A 15864-nucleotide genomic window follows, 5' to 3' on the forward strand; every position below is an offset into this window, starting at 1 on the left:
AAATTGGTCTCCAACCAATTTTGGCATCAGAATGGTCTTTGTATTGAGAAACTGGCAGTGGAATTGAGAAATCTGAGAAATCTTTCCTATGAAACCCCAGTTTGTTTCGTAATGCGTTTCAGATCCTATCTTTCCCTAGGTTGATCAGATTGGTACAAAGCCTAGACTTTGCTGCAACAGCATGTTCACTTGAGTGGTTTAACATCTCCATGTGCTTAATATGCCTATCAAATCCCCGATTAGGGCCTTTATCCCTCCAAGAATCCTGCAGTGGGTTTTCTAAAAAACACTGGCTCCAAAGAAAAGTGCTACGTCTCTTTAACATGCTCTGATGTTGTAATGTGTACCATTATTTACACTTCCTAGCAAGCTCCCCTTGAACTTCATGCCCCCATATCACATAATTTACCAGAATATGAAGAGCTGATGAGAACCATCAATGATAACTGTATGCTGTACAATACATACAATCTGTTCATCTGAATAATGGGTGAATATATTATTATTTTTCTTAGATTTCTTGATATGGGCAAGCATACAAGGCATTAAATGAAAAACAAGATCTCAACAAAGAAAATACATTAAGGCTATGGAATTACGGCTTAAAAAAAGGATGATTACTAACCATTGCTAACATTCTGTGGGAACAGTGGCTCCGCACACAGCTGTAAATAAAGTTATGAAGTGAGGCTTGGTATCAAAGACATTCCTCATAGGTCCAGATGAACTGTCTGGCACCATTTTGTCTTCTCCGCAGGCTATAAAATAACATTCTCACTGGATGAAAATCACTCCACTTCAACTTCAAGTCTGCCATTCTGAGATGATGAAGTATGACCAACGGGCCGATTCCATCAGGAAGAGCCAAGGTCGGATGAGGTGGAGTGGAAGGATGAAGGCGTTTGGCTACTGTATTACAGACAAGTTTACAGAGGCAGAGTACAATTCACATATTTCATCACTTAGAACTGTGGTTTGTAGTTGGAGTTTTGTGAATGGAATGACTCGGGTCATGTGAAGGCAGAAACCAGTCTAGTATTTGGGAAGCGTGTCCTTCCTGGACTTGATGGGGGGAATGTTTAGACTGGCATTTTCAAAATCTGGCCACCATGGAGACACCCATAATAAAAACGAGAGGTGGCCAAGAATAACACTACAACTAGTACAAATACTGTAGAAATATACAAAAAAAAAGCTAAGATGGAAACCACACGTTCTAAAGCAGGGGTTTGGGCCTGTGGGTCTGTAAAGCATGCTGACTTCTTATGATAACTGCTAATTTGGCTGTAATGCCTCCCGTCCAATCCAATATGATCCAACTGGAATATCGGTTCCTTTGGCCTCCCTCCTTAATGATTATATCCATGAAGTACTGCTGCGCTCGGAGGACCAGCAGCTTCTACGCCCCTTTAAGCTACGACCCAAACCCCTGTCCTAAAGCTTTTTATATTCCTCTTAATCGGCTCAAAGTTCCAATTTCCGAGGAGGCAATAATAAGCGATGATATAACAATGTTCACAGTCAAAGGCTGACAGAGTAGCCGCTCTGGCTGCTTCTTTCTCTGTAGTAAAGCAGAGCCCAGAGTGGCTGCGTCCTTTCTCCATCCATCCATCCGCCGCCACCGTCCTCATCTCCCAGCTTCTCGCTCCACCCAGTGGCCGCGGTAAAGGTCCAAACAACAGAATAATATGGACACATAGTAAAAGGAATAGAGGTCACTTGTTTTGTCTCTCGTAGAGGCTCCTCAGTTTTACTGTCACACAGAGAGAAGGATGGGAAAGAGGCGGGGCCCCAAGGTGTGTGTAGCTAGCTACAGTGCATTGTTAAATAAATCACCTCGGATACAGCAGTAAGAGGGAGTGGGAGGTGCTGGGCGGCTCTGGTCCACAGAGTTCGGGGGTCTTTAGCGCGGCGTCCTGTCGTTGCCCATGCTCAGCTTGGCCCTGGGGATGGTCATCCGCTCCCCGCAGGGAGAGCTCATTTCCGGAGAGAAGTTGATGATGCCGCAGTCGTTCTTCACGTTCTGAAACTTGTTCTCCTTGGACGGCTCCATGTAGACCACTGAGTTCTTGTTAACGTGCTTCTTCAGAATCACCGTCTAGGGAAGAAAAGGAAAGACAAAATCCCTCGGTTTTAGAATGAAATCCGTTCTTAGCACAGGTCTTGACAGCTAGTGCTGGATGAAAGCTTACCATTTCATGTTAGCTTGCACTGAGCCTTGTTAGGGCTAACGGAGATGACTGTTGATAATATGTGACGAATTACAATTTTCTGTGCCACTCCAGTCTCATTTCATGGGGGAGTTGTAAAACTATGTGATTTTACGATGGACCTGACAGGTCGGTTCCCAGTTGAAAGTGCTCGGCAAGAATTAAGCATGGGGGAACCACATTAATCCTAACTTTATGACAGCTTGAGCACGGATTGTAGCAAGAGCTGGAAGATCAAGGAAAACTCCTTCTGACCCATCGGCAGATTAGCAGTGCCCACACGGCAAAGTGATGTGTGTGTGTGTGTGAGCCGGTATGATTTAGCTCTGTGGGTCACCAGAGGCCAGTCATCTAATCATGGGCTGATTCAGATGATGTACAAATAACTTCTCACCTTCTTGGGGGCACTGTAGCAGGACATCTGCACCCACTTCTTCTTCTTGTTGACGAGTAGCGCAACGATGAGGAAGATGATGATGGCCAGGAGGAGACCTGCCAGTATCCAGGCTGCTGATTGGTAGATGACGGCCATCTCCGTTTGGCTGGGGTAGTTCTCGCCCAAGCCTGGCGCATCTGTAGCAGACAGTCAGAAAGCATCAGTATCAGGTGTCCCTCCCTAAACACAGACTCCACAAAAGGCTGTTCCCCCATCCAGCATTTCCATTACTGTATCCCCCATCTACCCCGTCTAAATGAAAAGCAGCTTATGTCCTTGCTTTAGTGTTTGGCAGATATCCCGGGCCCAGTACGTAACACGGAGAAAAATTAACGCGGGGAGTCCCAAGGCTGGTCTTGTTTAGGCCACGTCCATTTATCATCATCATTTTGGTTCAGCATGTGTCAGTATACATTTAACTCATTTATGGAGCCGTCCCTGCCGCCCCCCACCAATATAAACATTCACAGGGGCTGGCGGGGATAGTGGGGACAGTGATGCCAAATAACGCGGTCGGGGTTATTATGACACAACGTAATGAAGGGAGTGAGGAGGGAAGGGATGAAAAATGTAAGTGTTTGGGGTCATGTGCGTGTGTGGGTAGGTGAGGATTGAATAAGCAAGTAGGGAGGGATGGTGGTCACCTGTAGCCGGGACGACGGGCGGCACAGTGACAGTAGTGATCCACACTACACTCTCCACTGTGGTAGTGGCGCTGGTCTTGGGAGCTTTGGTGGACACCATCATTGGCACTGACGTCGTCGTCATTTCTGCTCAACACACACAAATATCACACTCATTACTCATATGGATTATGTAATGCAAACCACCACAGACGTAAACAATTACAACAGTGAGTTACTGTATAGAATCTCCAGGGTCTCCGTTGATAAGGCTGTGTTTATAGGAACTGTCCTCTTAACTTCCACTGTACCCCTTTGTATAGGCATTACGTAAAAGCTCTGTTTTCCACTGGGCAAATAACCAAAACAAAGGCCTGGTGAAACGGCTACAAATCAGGGTGAACAATGGCGGCCTATGCTGAGGTTTTCCTCTATAGGAAAAGCTGACATGGAGCTTTGCCTTCCTGTGCCGCCACAGAGAGAGAGTGTCGCGGGGCGATTCAGCCGGAGACAGGAAACACGTGTGAATGTGCGGATGCTCGAGGAATGTTTTCACTCTGAGCGGACTGTGTGTATGTCACATGGAATGTTGCTGCGAATGATCGTGTTTGCCCATGTAGCGCCAGAGTGGCTAGGTCTAATGAATACACAAACACACACACACACACACACACGCACACACATTCAGTCTGGAAACCAACATATCCTCAGTTGCTCCCCCTTTTTGACATGTAGCATTTTGAATTATAATTTTCCCATCAACAAGCTGTGCCTTGTTCCAGTGGTACCACTAGTTTTATGTAATAATAAAAGGGAATGGCAGCTTTGGACAGCTTTCACAGTTCTTCTCATTAGCATACGCAGGTGTTATATAAAACCGCAGAGCTAGAAGAAAATAACTTAATGCATATTTTAGTATGAATAGATTGCTAAAATATCACGCAATAAATAGACAGAGCTAAGTCGGGTGGCAAATGGCATTTTGGCAAAGATGCTTGTGAAGGCAGCGTTCCTCTTATCAAGACATACCAAACCGGACTGAATTAATTTACCTAGACACACAGACACACGTACTCACCGAGACAGTGTGGGCAGCACTGGCCCTTGCGTAGGACGGGCACCCGACAGTTGGCAGCCGGGCAGCGCTGGGAGAAACACTGAATGGTGCCGTTGTTGCAGGTGCAGCTGGTGCAGGCGTTGGCCTTCCAGGAGTCTCCAGCCAGCAGCACGTCTCCATCGTTGGTTATACAGTACTCCTGCTGGCTGTTGTTCACTGGCAGCAAGGGGCTCAGCTTGTCCTCTGTGGTAGTAGACAGGTACACATGGGGTTAATGATATTAAAACTACTTTAAGGTCAGGTTAGAGGGCTGTGTGCTAGGTCGTATTCCAGGCTTTTTCCTCACTTAATGGGACTTGGCAATGGAAGGCTAGATCCAAAGCTCAAAGCTCTCACACAGCTTGTAGAGCTTCTCCATTTCTAAAGGCAAAACCCTGATTTTGTCTGAGTTGGATCGAAGGTTAACAGCAAAGAGAGGCCCCTTCCTCAGGGCTCCTGCGCTTCTTCTCGCAGTATAACATCTTAATCCATAGAAGTTATTGGGCCTTTAGGGTTGCATTCAAGATGGGATGCTTTACTGTATGTTAAACACAAACAGAAGTCCCAATGACTGAGGAACATATGGCGGATGGCGGTTCAGTCTCAGGCCTTATCTCTCTCTCTCATCAGACCCCTGGAGGCCTAAAGATCAATGGCCTTCCCATGACCACAGCCTTAGTTAGAGTGTACACACTGCACTACACTACTGTACACATACATCATAGGGCCTGTCACTGAGATGTGTGTTATTCCCACATTCCTGGTGACCAGGCCCATACATATATCAAAGGCTGGCCTCTGACAATCTGCTTTTGTGGGGGGAGATGCAGCGATAAGGCGGGCCGACATTCTCAAGGAGCAGCTCTCAGGCGCAGTCATGCATTTCTGATTTGTGGGCCTCATGCTTGGGAGTGCTTGGGATATGTTGTTTGCAAGTGTGTGTGCAAGCGTGAGTGAGTGTTTGGGTGCAATTGTAAATAAAATATGTGTGTGGTGTTGCGTTGGTCTATACATCAGTGTCAGAATATATTCCTATGGCCAGAAGAACAGCATGGATTCAGTGAGGCCCATTAGAGTTAGACTCTTGCCCTCCCAGCAGTAAGAGAGTTAGCAGGGACTCTGGTGTGGACCGCTGGGTGAGAGCAGTCCACATGTGCTGTTGCCTGGAGGATCCCCATGTAAACCAACCGGTCTCGGCTGGTTTCTTTATGAGCCTGTGCGCCTGACATAAAACTGTCCAACGCAGTGCAACATGCAAAGACCATCCGCACCACATGCTGATAACACATCCAAAACAGCTTTGTACCCCTCTACCCCGGCTACTACCAGCCCAGCCTCTGGCCGCCCCTCCTGGACTTATTTTGGGACAAAAATGTTTTGATATTACTCCAGCCAAAGCTAATAGGAAAAAGAGAAATGCCTTTCCTGTAGCCTGATCTTTTTCAATACTGAAAGGGGGGGTTTACCTGGGCAGACGTGGCAACAGGTGTCCTTGTTCCTGGTTGGTGTCTGGCAGAGGGCTGGGGGACACACTTCAGTGTCGCACAGGACACGTCCCTTCCTGCAGGTGCAGCGCGTACACTCGTCCAGGTTCCAGGTCTCCCCCTCCACGTAGAGTTCCCCCCCAGGTGCTCGGCACACCACCATGTCCATCCCCTCTGGCTGGCCACTGCCCGACTCATCTACAGTAGAATAAAACGAAATAGAACAGAATAAAATGAAATAGAACAGAATAGAAGCGTCATCCGTCTATTCTGCTATTAAATTCACAGTGTGGTCTGCTTTCAACCACAATAAATACTCATTCAATCCATAATAACCATAATAGTTACAAGGTGCAGTGGGATAGTGGTGAAAAGCAGCCCAGGGAACAATGATCTCGTGAGAGTAAACAGGGACCTAGGTTACTGGTGTAAGGGTGCATGAGAGACCTCTATCCATTAAAAAGAAGCCTTGGGCAGTCTAGGGTGGTGTCCAAGCTGTGTTTTGACACTAACTCAGTTGAAAACATTGTTCTGTCCAACAGAGTAGCAGACATCTGCAAAGAGTTAGCCTGTTGTCCCCTGACTGCAAACTCTGTGTAGCTTCTGAAAGTTGTAGACATTCTTTCACTCCTAAATATTTGAACAGCCAACTGAGTCACTCCTCCATAAATATCCCGCATGAGTCGGAGGGGTGTGGATGAAAAGGTGTGGGTGTGGATCAGTGTGCGTTCCATTTTTAGAGAAACAGACAGAGAGTGTGTGTTTTGAGCTGAAGTGGCCAGCGGGTCTAAGGCCTCAAGACTAGCTAATGGACCAAAGCCCTTGGGTGAATGAGCTGTTATGGGACTGTGTACTGTGTATTGCCAGATGACTGTGTGTGTGTGTGTGTGACCGAACAGCTACACTGTAACAAACCTCCATGTTAACAAGTCATTTAATCTTGGAGTGAGTCTTAAAACCTTATTTGTGAGATGAGATAATTTCACTTGTTTCCAATACAAATCAGCTTGTATTAAGAATTGACTTGAATTAAGTGACATTTATCAGATGACATATCTTGATACTTGTGGAGTTTCATTCAGTGTATTGTCAAAAAATTCTCGATAGGTGAAACTGTTTGCAGATTTTTTCATTTATTTGAATAAAAACAAGATTTTAAGACTGAATATGAGATAAAATAAGTTGAAGTGGACGTACCCTCACACGTAGGGCAGCACTGGTCAACCCTGACAACTGGGTGAGAACAGCTGGGCACGGGGCAGGATATGAGCACACACATCTCCCGTCCCGAGTGGCAGTAGCAGTCCCGACAGCCGTCGTGCCAGCTCTCGCCCTCCTCGTAACGGAAGCCGTTGGAGGTGAGGCAGTAGCTGGGCATTGGAGCCAAGGCAGTGGTGCTTGGGACATGGTCGCTCTCTAGAAACACAAACATGACGGGCGCACGCATGTTACTAGGGCGGTTACGGACTTGTGAGAGTACCTGTGTGAAAACGCAAACAGCAACGTTTTGTGGCGAGGCAACTCAGGAACCCTGTAAATTCAACGTGGAAATTTCATTAAGAGCATTTATGATTTACAGTAAAATGGGTCTGTGTTATTGTCTTGGGTCCAATTTCATTAGAGCCTAAATGAGAGTTTCTGCTAAGTGGTTATGGTTCCATACAGTGGAACGTTCACCAGATCTTCCCTTTACAGCACCTTTATTCCCCAATAATCAATTTATAGCCCAGCCACAAACAAATAAACCTAAATAATTTCCCTCTGATTTTCGTCACCTGACCCAAAAACCCATAGGTCCTGTGTTTTGGTTGAGGGACACGTAGAGCTTATAAAGGGCCCGAGCTGCCAATAACTGGGCCCCAGCATGTGTTAAACTCGGCATGGCTCTTAAAGCTTGGAGGGATGCACAGTGATTTGGAACAAAGCGGAGCATGCCAATGAATTGCTCCATGTTCCACGGTCCAAGCAGATGTTTATATGTCTCTTCTCTTTCATTTCAATTTTAGAATACACACAAAAAAAGCCATGCTTCCAGAAAAAAAAAAAGTTTCCTACCCATAAATACTTGAACAGTCCACAGGGAAACCGATCCAAGAGTTTCAAAATCAGGTAAACATGGGCTTTGGAGTAGGTATTAGTCTGTGTGTGTGTGTGTGTGTGTGTGTGTGTGTGTGTCCATCTGCTTGTGGAGGTGAGGAGCCAGTTGCACCGAGCACCTCACCATGCAAGAAAACCAAAAGTATATTTCAGGCTGAAATATTTATAATACAGCCAAAACGGCAAAATAAACACATCGTATAAAATGTGGCAGAGCGTAAATATGCCGTCTGCATGCTTGCTTTAAACTTCGGGGGTTAGGGAATCTAATTAGAGTTGTGCACACAGACCCAGGATGGAGCTAAATAAAAAAACAAGAATCAAAACAAGCACACATAAAAGTCTCCACAGCAGAGCAGCAAAAGGTCACAGGAAATCAAATCTGCAGCTAAGTGGCAGAAAGTCAGCACCGCTAACACATTACAGGCATTTATCTCCTATCCTCTACCCTTTACACTGCTCACACTGAAGCACCACAGGGATTAATAATGCGGAGCGGGTCGACTTCTCACCTTTACACATGCAGATGGAGCAGCCCTTCCTGTTCTGGCGGTAGCCGTCGCTGCAGTGCTTGTCACAGGTGAAGGGGGGACACTTGACACAGCGGCACATCTCACAGCCATGCTTGTTCCTCCTGTGGGCCACAAAATATACACATGGTGAAGCACACGTACACACCTGGAATTACCTGGCTGCTCCTTCGCAGCTCAAATAGCGCATGAAGCATTTGAGATTTGTACACTGGGGATATCTCCGAGAGGCAGAGAGCAACATGGCGTTGTGGTACAGTGAAAGCCAGATGGTCAAGCCTGGTATAATCAACATCTGGACCTGCTTTCCCCTCACTATATTAGCTGCCTTTGAAGAGGGCCAGATAAAAGGCCAACACGTGAGATCCCTGTGGTGTGCACATCATACCAGCCCGAAGACTCTGGAGGGAGCAATCTAAAGCCAATTCAGATGCTTTCAATTCACCCTATTCCCCATCCTTATTGCTCCGAAAGCCTTTGGCTGACATAAGAGCAGGGGCCAGATAAGCCCGAATGTAGGCAAGTTGATTGGGGAGTACAGAGAGAGAGGGAGGGAGAGAGAGAGAGAGAGAGAGAGAGAGAGAGAGAGAGAGAGAGAAGCCCTTCTTCTGATTAAGAATGAGCTCATGGTTGATTTGTAAATAAAGTGACATTTGACCACAGCATCTGCTACAAGGGTGAGGAGGGTTTGTTCAAATAGGGAGCAGACAAAGGGTTGAGAGCATCACTTGCCTAAGCAGTGAATGGAAACGAAACTTGAGTCCATGTGTGAGGGCAACTCAAAGTTAAAGGGATACACACACACACACACACACACACAGGAAAAAAAGTAGGATGAATTGATTGCAGAAGCTAGAAATAGACCCTGGCATCCAGTTGGATGTGCCTAATAAAACATGGATGAGCAGCAGGTTGATAAATTGTACTAATCCAGATGAAGGAATGTTCTGTATCTATACTGCATAACCTTCTCTCTCTTCTCTCTCTCCCTGTGACATTCAGCCTCTCCCACCCTGCTAGCCTCTCTCTCTCCCTGCAGGTAAATGATGATACCTATTTTATTAAACAGTGGTCTGGTTAGGCTGGAGTAATTACTCTATTAATCTCTGTCCGCCGAAGCTGCATAAAAAAAGAGGCCCTCGAGCCCATGCACAGTGCTATGTCCCACAAAGAGGAGAGAGCATGCCAGGCCCGGTAAACAGTCCAGGACCTTATCTGTGCTGAAACAGCAATAACAGCTATTGAGAGAGCACTGCGAGGGTGCAGGGGTTGGCCAGCACCTCACTGTACAAATACAGAGACAGAGAGGGCTGCGACCTTAGAGCACGGCTTTGTTTAAAGGTGGCGTGTGGAATGCCAAGAAGCGCTCTGGGCTCCGGGGGGATAGGGGGGCCCGGCTCGGCACTGGGGGCCCGGTCCTGGGAGTGCTGGCTCGGCACTAATTCAAGTGTGCTGAGACGGGATGGCTGGGAGAATGCCGTGCGCGTCCTGCTTTGTGTCCCACTTCAGGTGCCCAATTGTGCCAAATATCAGTATAAACACACCCTCAGGCATGTGAACTATTCTGACAGATCCCTGCTCACATGTTTGTGGCCCGCCTCTCTTCATTTACACTGTTAACACAAGAGAGGAGTGTTCAACACAGGGTCAAGGGTAGTTTACGAGGTTTACATTAATTCTGCTTTGGAGGCCTGCGCCATCAGTTTTGGATATGTACATTACAGTACTCAGCGGATGTCATAAATACATCCAGTGTAAACAGAGAGATCCTTTGTGTGTCCTTTGTTTCTTTGTGGTGCCTGCATGCAGGGGTCCTGTGTGAGAAGATAGATCTGCATTGTATGGCTGGCTGACTCTCTGAGGATTTCAGACTTCTGAGGCCAGCCCTAAACAGCTGCTTATGAAGGATGAAGCCGGGACTTCCTGCGCCTCTTTTCCCCGCAGGGTGCCTCTCCTCCTCTCTCCCCTCCTCTGCTCTCCTCTCCTCTCCTCTGGCATCCTGTGCAGACATATCAGGCCCATCTTGAGCCGTGGCTCCGGAGAGCATGGTTGAGATACCAGAAGAATCCCGACTGTATACGTTTCATAAAGGACGCTTTTGTCCCGATGTGTTTTTGATCGTTGTTTTGAGACGGAAAGATGATTTATGAAATGAGAGTGGTGCCGGGGGAGCAAGCGTCCCGGTGCAGAGCACTTCCAGATGTTTGATTGAGTTACATGGGATTAGGATGAGAGGAGGTGCAGGGGGCCGAGAGGCTGGACCGCACAGCGAATTGCTCACACACACACACACGCACATACACAGATTAGGGGCCTTGATTGGCCACCAAGGCAGGCCCTTTGATCTACACTGCCAAGCCACTGTTGCAATGGCCTGCTCTATTTCCTCTTGGTCAGGACCTAACAGGCACCTCCCTCTGTGCATCACCTGATAACATTAGTATTTAGCTCCTCTACCTTATATAGTTAATCTGTTCATCATAATCATCTATATACATACATAGTCAATTTGTTTTTCCCTTCTTATGAGTAAGAGCAAAGTGTTTGGTTTCCCCATACATCAGTAAGGTACGTCATTGACAGCCACACAGGCCTTTGATCAGGCTGAAAACACGGATGACTGATGAGCGGTGCTGGACTGGGGGGGGTGAGAAACCCATTAGGTCACTGGGTGCACTTACACGTATCCGTAGGGGCAGGTCTTAGTACAGGTCAGAGGTCGGCACTTGGGCATGGGGATGCTGCACTCGCACACCTCGCAGCCAAAATCGTCCTTCTCATATCCCATCGGGCATTGCAGGGAGCAGTATTTTCCCAGGTCGGGGCAGGAGTCGTCTGAAAGAGTTGAGCGAGAGGTCATATGAACATGGGCACAGCCATCCATCAAAGGCATGAGTCGCCAAGGGGCTGCTCACAGGAACATTCCTATGACAAGAAAAGCTTGCAAAGACTGTAGCCATGGACACAAATGAGCTGTGATGTATATGAATGATGTATACGCTGATGTCAGAAGCAAGTAGCCACAATCTCCCAATTCCTTCCTCATCAGTAAGTAAATAGGCAAATACAATATCGTGTGACCACCACCGTAATACAAAACTGCAAGAAACAGCATGCCAGAAGAAATCCATCATGTCAAGAATGTTACAACACGTGCTTCTGCAAATTAGTCGCTGAAATGTTAACCCTTGGGGTCCTACATAAGGTGAGGGAAGTCTACTCACTGTTGAGACACTGGCAGAGCAGACATCCGTTCTTGTCTTGCTGGAAGCCGTAGGGACAGTCGCTCCCTGACAGGGAGCAGTTCTCCAGGCGAGGACACAGCATGGGACTCACCGTCTCATAAGAAGGTTCTGGAGGGCGACAGGGAAGACGACGAAGAAGAGGGTCAGGACTTTGCAAGACAGCAACAGCATTCAAAGTGTATTTAGGTCAAACAGTGATTATTCTCTAACACAGAAATATGATGGTATCATGAAAATGATTATGAAGAATGATTTTTGTGTGTCCTGAGATCCCCTAAGGTGTAATACCTCATCTATGCTGGCCGTGCCAACTGTAATGGTTACCTTTTCACACTGCTCTTATTTGGGAGTAAACGGTGATTACAGATAAATGTAGGGTAATTACACCAGGGTGGGTCTCACTGTTAGAGGGATTATACCTCTCTGTCTTATTGTCTCGCATTGTCTCCCGTTAATGAGTTGGATCTGTGTAAAGAGCATGCTTTGGCTCTGGGACTAACAGTGAAGATAACAGGGTGTCCCCTTGACTGAAGTCAGACTTTGGCACTGGCCAGACACTCTTGAAACTGGGCCAACTTTAATGTGGAGCAACATGGTTTGGGATAGTTTGGAACAACACACATATGTGTCTCTCCTTCCTACACACACACACACACACACGCACAGACCCACACGGACCGCAGCAATTCCCGTCAAACGTCTCCTGCCACGTTCGGTGGGAGGAGCAGCCCAACGAGCTGTAACTAATTACGCTCACAAAAAAGGGATCCACTCCAATTAAGCAGCCTCCTGCGCTAAAAGCGCGCCGCAGCCTCACACACACAGGTGGGTCTCATTTTGGCGGGCGAGGGTAATAAAGGAACACAAAGAACCCTGCAGCTTGAAGAATGCTCTGTGGCCTCCCCTTTAATGAGCCCATGCCGACACAGCCTCTGTAGCAAAGCTGCAGGGCCACAGGAGCCTCCTACATGTGGCATGTGGGTTGATGTACAGCTCAATAGAAAAGGACAAGTGCATACTGTGGTTTTGTATAAAATGTAGTATTGGTGTTTAGACCGATACAATTCCTGGAAGAGATGGAGAATGAGAGACAGGCAATGTACATGGTCTCTCTTTCTCTTTCTCGCTCTTTCTCTCCATACCTTCACAGAAGGGACAGCACTCTCCGGGGATCTTGACAGGGTTCTGGCAGCTCTGCTTGCAGGCCATGGCCGTGCAGTGGGGCTCTCCGTCCACACACTGGCAGAAGGTACAGTCGTCCTCCTTCCACTGCTCCTCGTGGCCTCGCAGCTTGTTGTTCACCCAGCAACTGGCCTTAGTGCTGTCCATCGACAATAACTCCACATCTGACAGGAGGGAGACAGACACACAACTGGGTGGGTTAGGAGGAGAGGAGGAGGAGAGAGGAGAGGAGAGGAGAGGAGAGGAGAGGAGAGGAGAGGAGAGGCATCGAGGGAAATGATCTTAATAATCCTTGATCAATTAAATCATGCAGTGATATTACAATGTTCAGACAAAGGCCAGCTGTTCCCTCCAAATGCTGCGATTTACCAAGGAAAACTTAATCCAAACTGAATCTTTGCACAGTCAGGTGTATAGTTTGGTTTGGCTACCACGAATGGAATGTTAGCACGGAGCTACAATCCAATGTATCTTATCCTACACACTCGCTGTAATTGAGTTAACAGGAGACAGAGCGAGAGCAGAGCTGGAGGAAGCACGATACTCCAGGAGGGAGCTAGCAAGATGGGGAAACTGGCCTGTCACCAAGAGCTATGGAGAGAACACTGCTGAATTTAGATGGCTAATCTACATTTACAAGTAGGGAGAGGCCTCTGGTTCTGCAACAACGTACGCAGGGATTTTACGTGCAAGGAGACGGCCAAGTTTTGGGATATCGCTGTGTCATTTTGGAGAGAGATTTGATAATTGGAACCACAGCAAGGGCAATGACATTTCTAATTTCCAGTCGCTACAGTGTCCAGTCATCTCCGGGAAGAGAGTTTGAACTCATTCAAGTTCATGTCACGCAGATACCATTTCAGCTGTGACCCCTAAGGTTGAAGGCCGGGTCAGAGTTTGATACCATAAATCTCACTCCAAAGCAAAGAAACCCCATTGAAGAACATTACATGCATATCCTGAGGTTTGTAGCCATTTGTTTGAAGTCTTGAGTAGGAAACATAATGGTTGGGACAGTTTAAGAGCCATTCTGCTCGGTTTGAGGTGATGTATGATGACTGCGCCCCATTCTGGGAACCTGTTTTCCTGTCTTTAACATTTACTATAAACAATTTTAAGTGTTTTTGTTACACCGTTTATTGGTACCAGAGGCCGGGGTCTGCAGATGAGGCAATACAATGAGGGGGAGCTAGAAGGTGGTCTGAGTGCGTGTGTGTGAAACAAAGATGTGTACATATTGCAATGTGTTTATGTGTTTGTTGAAGCTGTTTGAATATGTGTCAGAGAGGAAAAGGGGGATGTGTATTCATTTCCCCAAGCACATAGGAGTCCTATTTAGCCTATCTGATCCCAGTCAAGTTTTGGCTGCTGAAATTCTGTCCATCTGGCTGTGATTACCCATACAGGATCTGCGTTTCTCTCTCCCATTCTCTCTCACTCTGTACACCTCTCGCACTAACAGCAAGCCTAACTATAACCCGTCGTGACCCATTTCAGTGTAACCAAAAAAAAATGGATTCACTTGAACCTTGCCCCGGCCTGACATGATACACAGATGACTATCAGGTTGCTCTAGCTGAGTTTTCTTCTTAATTAAGTACAATCACAACCAGGTAGACGCTTATAAATCTCCCCCCAGATTAAGAGTATTACCACTGATGTTCTCCTCAGTGAGCCATGCAGTGAGAGCAGCTTTCCATAAGAAAAAGATGAAAGCATTCCATACCATCTAAATGCCTGCGCATTCCAGGTGTACCTCCAACACTGACCTACCGTAATCTCCTGCAGCCTTGCTCTTTCCCTCCCTGCTCTTTCCCTCTCTCCTGTTTTCTCATGTGCCCGATCAATTATAGCCACGCAGGCAAGCCAAAGCTGGCTACCACCTCCGCTAGGTTCTGGCAGGCTGTAATGTGCTTGCCACATGCGCAGCAAACCCATTTTCTTTAACAATCCCAAGTGCACGTATCAGAGTTCCCTGCCTGCCTTTGAGGGCACGTGTTTTTGTGAGGGGGTCATGCACAAGCGGGTTCCCCCCCTGTTAAGCCACAGCCAGGTATTACAAAGCCAGGCAGTGCGCTCTGAAAGAGGGTTTTTATGTTCTAAGTTTCCCCAGTGGAAATGAATCCCTGGCTGGCTCTTTAGTGCGTCTCTTGTATGCCAGGTATGTTAACAACTGTGGAAGCTGGATGTATGAGGAAGCCATTAAGGTAGGGCCACTGGAGATAAGTGTCAGGGGGAGTGGGGTTTAGTATCACCTCTACCTTTCCCGCATCCACCTTCCATTCTGCCAGCTGGCCACATGGGCCTCCTGATCTATGCCACATCATCAACTGCTTGCACCTCTAAAACACTTCCTTGTAAGTCAAAATCTCCAAAAACTGATATTATACTATTACCTTGATTTGACAAATACTCTAAAACAGACTGAGACACTGTAAAACCATATGACCCAGTCAATCAATACAAAGTGTACTCTTTTGCAAAATGAATAAATAGCATAACATGATGCAATGTGCAAGCATTATAGTAGAGTATGTATCGCTGAGAGATGGTGGTAAATGAGTGTACCTATGCAGACGGGGCAGCACTCGCCCTCGGGGATGTAGAAGTTCTCGCAGTCCAGCTCGGCGCACTCGGCCTTGGAGCAGAAGGAGATCCCTCCGCGGCACTGACACAGCCAGCAGGGGTCCATGCGGTACACCTCCCCCTCGGAAAACTCCTTCCCATTGTGGACGCACTTGGGAGAGACTGGGGGAGAAGGAGAGAGGTGAGTGAGGCGGGAGGAGAGGAAGCGGACAGATGCCGTCAAGCTGAAGCTGAACAGCGCGTGGGGATGATAATGCTTAACACACTCTGCGGCTGATGAATGAGGGCACTGCGCTCTGTCAGGTGTCCATCACATTTGGTAGGGATTAACGCCACAGCGCCAGAGTCTTTCCTCATGACCACATGACATGAGCA

The 15864-nt window shown here is 47.3% G+C and overlaps 1 protein-coding gene across 1 annotated transcript in view; it reads right to left on the bottom strand.

The window, feature by feature from the left end:
- Positions 1-34: 34 nt before the first annotated feature.
- The window catches only part of LOC139931706 (cysteine-rich motor neuron 1 protein), a 33730-nt gene continuing 17900 nt past the window's right edge, over positions 35-15864 (bottom strand). The window contains exons 5-15 of the mRNA XM_071925291.2: positions 15472-15651; positions 12864-13067; positions 11701-11829; positions 11158-11311; positions 8459-8580; positions 7047-7265; positions 5832-6047; positions 4348-4569; positions 3291-3416; positions 2605-2783; positions 35-2098 (exon numbers count right to left, since the gene is read on the bottom strand). Coding sequence (XP_071781392.1) covers positions 1904-2098; positions 2605-2783; positions 3291-3416; positions 4348-4569; positions 5832-6047; positions 7047-7265; positions 8459-8580; positions 11158-11311; positions 11701-11829; positions 12864-13067; positions 15472-15651 — 1946 coding nt within the window. The 3' untranslated portion in view covers positions 35-1903. The remainder of the gene's footprint in view (positions 2099-2604; positions 2784-3290; positions 3417-4347; positions 4570-5831; positions 6048-7046; positions 7266-8458; positions 8581-11157; positions 11312-11700; positions 11830-12863; positions 13068-15471; positions 15652-15864) is intronic.

The sequence above is a fragment of the Centroberyx gerrardi genome, chromosome 17 (genome assembly GCF_048128805.1).
Source record: "Centroberyx gerrardi isolate f3 chromosome 17, fCenGer3.hap1.cur.20231027, whole genome shotgun sequence".
NCBI lineage: Eukaryota > Metazoa > Chordata > Actinopteri > Beryciformes > Berycidae > Centroberyx > Centroberyx gerrardi.